This window comes from Oryx dammah, unplaced genomic scaffold (assembly GCF_014754425.2).
Source record: "Oryx dammah isolate SB20612 unplaced genomic scaffold, SCBI_Odam_1.1 HiC_scaffold_18, whole genome shotgun sequence".
Classification (NCBI taxonomy): domain Eukaryota; kingdom Metazoa; phylum Chordata; class Mammalia; order Artiodactyla; family Bovidae; genus Oryx; species Oryx dammah.
In genome coordinates, this window is record NW_024070202.1 from 65,383,196 (window position 1) to 65,389,021 (window position 5,826).

Genomic DNA, 5,826 nt, shown 5'->3' on the forward strand with positions numbered 1-5,826 from the left:
CATATCGGATTATTTTAAAAAAAACATGAGCTAGGCCAACCTACCCACCTATTTTAAGTTACGCGTGTATATCCTTATTTTTATTTTAAATTTGCATTTTTAAACCAAACCATTGAGAGAAAAAAATAACCCTCCTTTACTTAGCATGATTCTTCTTTTTGTCAACTTCTTCCAAATTTTCTAAAACAGTCCAAGAAAAGTCAGGTAACTTTGAGAGGAGACGGAAATGAGTGGGGTATGACAAGAGAAAAGCTGCATTTAGCTTGAGGCCCCTGATGCCAATTTGGAACTAAAATGTATTAAAGCAGCAGAATTTTAAACCTTTCAAAACTGGGATTTATAAGGGGAATGCTAACACAGATTCAACAGTTATGACTCTGCCAGGGATTACTTTAATACCAAAAGCATACTGTCTCACTTTATAGAAAGAGATTACTCAGTTGTCAAACAACAAAGGTTGTGTTCGTCTATTTTTAAACTTTTATTTTTTTTTTAAATGCACTTTTAACTTTAGTGACAGGCAATCCTGAAATAAAATGTCCTCTTATTTCAGGGGTTGCGGGTGATGGTGGCAGGGAAGTAGAGAAAAGAAGAAGGCGAGGTTTGCCTCTGGCTTCACAGTTTGTTTTATCCACAAGGCTTTGCCAGCCTTGCTTAACTGTTTCTACCCTGCTTTTGTTAAGAAACCAAAAGGGAAAAGTGGGAGAAAAAAGATAAATATGAAATAAATCTGACAGAGAAAAATAACTGGACGCTGGTATAAAGATGAGAAGATATTTAAATTGATTTTGATCTACAGGGGAAAAATGTGAAGGGATGATTTTTAGGAGAAAGGAATAAACATCTGAAAGCTCTATAAAATAGGAAAGCTAACCTTTGATTAAAATACTCAGCAGAATGTCAGGGAGAGAAAGATGAAAACCTAAGTGATCGTTTTCATGTTTATTGTTTATGAAATGAAATGAGGAACAGTTGGTCAGTGAAGGCTGTAAAGACAGGGACAAGAGAGTAAAGTTGTGACTTTGGGAAGAGGGCATGAGAATATAGTTTGAAATCTTTCACAGTGGGCTTGCAGTTGTCTGTTCATTTTATACAGATACACAAAGAATCTCTCTGAAAAGTTGTTGAAAGATACCAGCAAGTGTAGAAAGGGGAGCATCTGAGCATGTCTTTCACAGACCCCAGATGGAGAAACTGTTCTTTTATTCCAAATTCTTAAGAAGCACAGAAGTCTTACATGTTAATAAGAGAACACACAGACACACACCCATAAGTTTCATGCCATGAAACAAAACAAGGAAATCAGAAGACCTTTGTTGATCCCCGTTCGCTTACACAAATCTTAGTTTGGTTAAGCATCTCAAGACCATTTTCCTGATTTCAGCTCCTTTTCACTGCCTTTTTTTCCCCTGGGTACCCAGGTGCACAAACGGGATGGTGATCTTTACAAAACATCAACAATAACAACAACAACAACAAAAACCTCTCTCGCTCACACAAAAGCCCATCTTGTAAATGAATGGAATATTAACGACTCCCTAATAGTTGTACCGTTGGCAGGGCGAAACTGAACACTAACACAGCTATTTCTACAGATTGCCAGTGAAGCCGAAGCAGCTCGAGGAGAAACGCACCTACTGTATGTGAAAGGCTGGTGCAGATTTTTTTCCTATCAGTCTAACCTTCTGTGTTGATGCATGAATGCTGGTACCCACTTACAGGGATGCCAGATGATCAGTGCAGAATGAAGGTCCCAAGAGAGAGGATCACATGGTTCTCTCTGCCCTGTGACGTCACTAGCAGATGGCATGGGTACCAGCTCTGGCAGTTGGCATCAATGTCACTTTTTAGAGATCAATGAGATAGTGCAGATACACACAGATCTAGAGACTCCAGGAGACGATGCGACACTCAGCCTGAAAAGATTTGGAAGATCCAAAATGAAAACTGATTATTGAATGAAATTAAAACCTAAGGTAATATAAATAAAGATATACTTCAATTGATGCTGGCTTTGCATGCAACTATTTAAAGATACAGTGTTACTGTCTTATAGTATTTATATGCTCTTTGTCATCTATAACTTCTTATCATATTTCATTCTTATGATGTAATTATTACATACTTTCACTGCTATTATGTAACTGCAAGTATGTGGACATTACTAAGAGTTTGTGTGTGTGTGTGTGTGTGTGTGTTGAGGGAGCTAGAGATTGTTAAATTAAAAAGTGTCTGTTTTCATGCCTATTTGTTTGAAGACTTTAGATGAAAATACTTGCTGCTTCACCAAACAAAAGCCAAATTGCATTTGAAACACAAATTATTTTTCCCTTTCATTCAGGATTCTGAATACACGTGCACAATTGCAGTCAGAATCCTTGGACTGTTCCTGTCAGATATTAGCTAGAGGGAGACTTCTGTGGTTCGTAGAACAAAAACACTACGAGAGTGTTTTTTGTCAGGATGATTTGAACAGCAGTAAACAATTACATTGAGAAAAATTTTAAATAGAAAAGGAGTCTCACTATTTTCTTTGACTTAAAATAATGTCAGTGATTTTGAACATTTTATTTATAGAGTTTATCCCAAATTAGCCTAATCCTCTCCCCACTTTTTTTTTTTTTTTGGTAAAGGTTTGGAAAACAGTGCTCTTTTACATATTTCTTTACTGATCAGAAAGAAAGCAGTTTTCTAAATTGGCTCTGATTAATCTTCTCCTTAAATTTGTATATTTATACAGCTACAACCTAAATTCCTTGCTATATAATACAGTAAATAAAGTTAAGGCTTTATTTTCTTCCTAAAAAAAAATCTCCACAAATTTGTCAGCTAATGGAGAAGCAGCACTTTTTCTTTTAAAAACTGGTGTCTCTTCTCATTTTGCACTCAGGGGAATTGGAATTAATGAAATTCTGCATTGCTATATCATGTTTTGCATTTGATTGAATTCCACAGTCCTTTTTGTCTATTAAAAATCAGTTTAAAATCAAAGAGAAACGGAGGTAGTGGTGGTATCACAATAAATACTTTATGTTTTATTTTCTTTTGATACTTTGCCTGTGTTCATTAATCCTATTGCATGTGTCAATTTTTTTATAATTACTAGGCTGCACAAACTCAATATTTTTATTTAACATAAAAAAAATTAGTCCTGGAATCAGTTTTTTCTTATGTTTTCGTATTCTTATGATTAAGTCATTGAATATGTTTTACGTGTATAAACTTTAAAAATGAAAACACTTTAAATATTGTGCTGGCATTTTTTCAGGTAATTTAAGGTTAGAGAACCATGTTAACACTACCGTTTGATGAGTCTGTTGTAATGCCAGAATCCCAGATGTGCAGAAAGTTTTCTAGAGAATGCGAGGACCAGAAGCAAATTAAGAAACCAGAAAGCTTTTCCAAACAGATTGTCCTTCGAGGAAAGAGCATCAAAAGGGCCCCTGGAGAAGAGACTGAGAAAGAAGAAGAGGAGGAAGACAGGGAAGAGGAAGATGAAAACGGGTTGCCCAGAAGGAGGGGTCTTAGGAAAAAAAAGACGACCAAGCTCCGACTGGAGAGGGTCAAGTTCAGGAGACAGGAAGCTAACGCGCGGGAGAGGAACAGGATGCATGGCCTCAATGACGCCCTGGACAATTTGAGAAAAGTGGTTCCCTGCTATTCTAAAACCCAAAAACTGTCCAAAATAGAAACTTTACGACTGGCTAAAAACTACATCTGGGCACTTTCTGAAATTCTGAGAATCGGCAAGAGACCTGATCTGCTCACGTTCGTCCAAAACTTATGCAAAGGTCTTTCCCAGCCAACTACAAACTTGGTGGCAGGCTGCTTGCAGCTCAATGCCAGGAGTTTCCTGGTGGGTCAGGGCGGGGAGGCTGCACACCACACAAGGTCACCCTACTCTACCTTCTACCCACCCTACCACAGCCCTGAGCTCACCACTCCCCCAGGGCATGGAACTCTTGATAATTCCAAGTCCATGAAACCCTACAATTATTGCAGTGCATATGAATCCTTCTATGAAAGCACTTCCCCTGAGTGTGCCAGCCCTCAGTTTGAAGGTCCCTTAAGTCCTCCCCCAATTAACTATAATGGGATATTTTCCCTGAAGCAAGAAGAAACCTTGGACTATGGCAAAAATTACAATTATGGCATGCATTACTGTGCAGTGCCACCCAGGGGTCCCCTTGGGCAGGGTGCCATGTTCAGGTTGCCCACCGACAGCCACTTCCCTTACGACTTACATCTGCGCAGCCAATCTCTCACCATGCAAGATGAATTAAATGCAGTTTTTCATAATTAATGAGGAAAATGAAAATAAACAGTGGTCATTCACCTCCCCCGTCTAATTAAGACAAAGCAGATGCTTGTGGGCTGAATAATTGGCACAACTCTATCTAAGGTGTTTACTAGTTTCTGGAGTGTGTTTCAACTATTGTGAGAATTTTCTATGTAATAATAAATCTCTTTTCCTATGAGAACTTCTTTTCCTTTCCTTTTGTTCTGTAAAGCACTGTGATTTTGTTTCTACTGGAAGGATTTATTTTTCATGTTTTATTTTCTTTTAAATTCATTTGTTTGAGCAAGGTGTCTAAGAATATACTGTTGAATAAAGACATGCAACAGCATAATTCAATGTCTACTTCAGTTGTACAGTAAGTAATTATGAAAATGCATGTTATTAAAATCAAATGAATAAAATGTGTTTATAATTATTAGGAATTTATATATTATGTATCTCTGAAAAATCGAACATTTAAAAAATCGAGAATAACACTAAGCTGACAATGATATTGGAAGATGCATTTGAGGATGTACAACAGTATAAAAAGCTATGCAATTTTCTTTTTATTAAGAACGAGTCTAAATGCATTGGATTGGTAACTATTCCTCTTCAAGGATTTGCAGATGGGGCAACGTGATATTTGGGTAGGTGGTGTCATAATTTGGAACAATTATTTCAATCCTAAACAAAACATTTTCAGCACTTGTTTTGTATTGTTCAGAAATTATCTGTACAGGTTTGTTATCACAATGTATAATTGTGTTTTTCCACCCACATTTTTAAAGCAATTAAATAGATATTTCCACTCCTAAAGGACATCTATTAGCTGTGATATTTTTGCATGATACTTATTATTTCCTGGTACACAGCTGCTTTCTGTCTCCAACCTTCCCTCCTCTCCATTTCAGAAATATTTCTGGATTTCAAAATCAGACGAGATAAAACAAATTTCTTAAACAAAATGGCCAAAGTGCTTACATGATTGTTTTTTAAGTATCTTAAATGAAAGAAGAGGTGCCCACGAGGGTTAAACATCCTGGGGAAACAATGATAAATCCTGGTAACCTTCAGCTCAAGCCGAAATTTGGTGGCAAATTTCCAGCAAACACCAGAGTGGATGTTAAAACTGGAAGGTTTTCCTCTGTGCCTTTTAAATAAGTCTGGCCGATTAGAGGCTAAATTCTGTGTGAGTGTAAGTTTAAACCCTACTTGAAAAACGCAAAGCAGCTCACCCTCTTAAGCACAACTAAGCCCCTTCCAAAATAAAAATCAAGGTGGCAGTGACCTCACTCCAGGTGCCCCTGTACTCAGGTTGCCTCCCGAGAGGAAGATGGGGACAGCTGCGAAGGCTGGTGAGGCTACTAGAAATGGGTCCAGGGGTGGCAGGACCGCGCGGGGCTGGTTGGGCCGGGGCAGGGGTCCGCGGCCCACGGCTGCGCCCACGCTGCCCTCTGTGTGCCCTGAAGGCCGGACGGGAGGCGGGGCGAGGAGTGAAGGCGGCTTTCCTTCACCTGCGGTCACCGGAGCGCAGGGACACGGAC

The 5,826-nt window shown here is 38.5% G+C and overlaps 1 protein-coding gene across 1 annotated transcript; it reads left to right on the plus strand.

The window, feature by feature from the left end:
- Positions 1 to 1,739: 1,739 nt before the first annotated feature.
- On the plus strand, positions 1,740 to 5,098 carry NEUROD6 (neuronal differentiation 6). Its single transcript, XM_040259685.1, has 2 exons — positions 1,740 to 1,976; positions 3,269 to 5,098. The coding sequence occupies exon 2, from the start codon at positions 3,290 to 3,292 to the stop codon at positions 4,301 to 4,303; it is 1,014 nt and encodes a 337-aa protein (XP_040115619.1). The 5' UTR covers positions 1,740 to 1,976; positions 3,269 to 3,289; the 3' UTR covers positions 4,304 to 5,098.
- Positions 5,099 to 5,826: the final 728 nt, after the last annotated feature.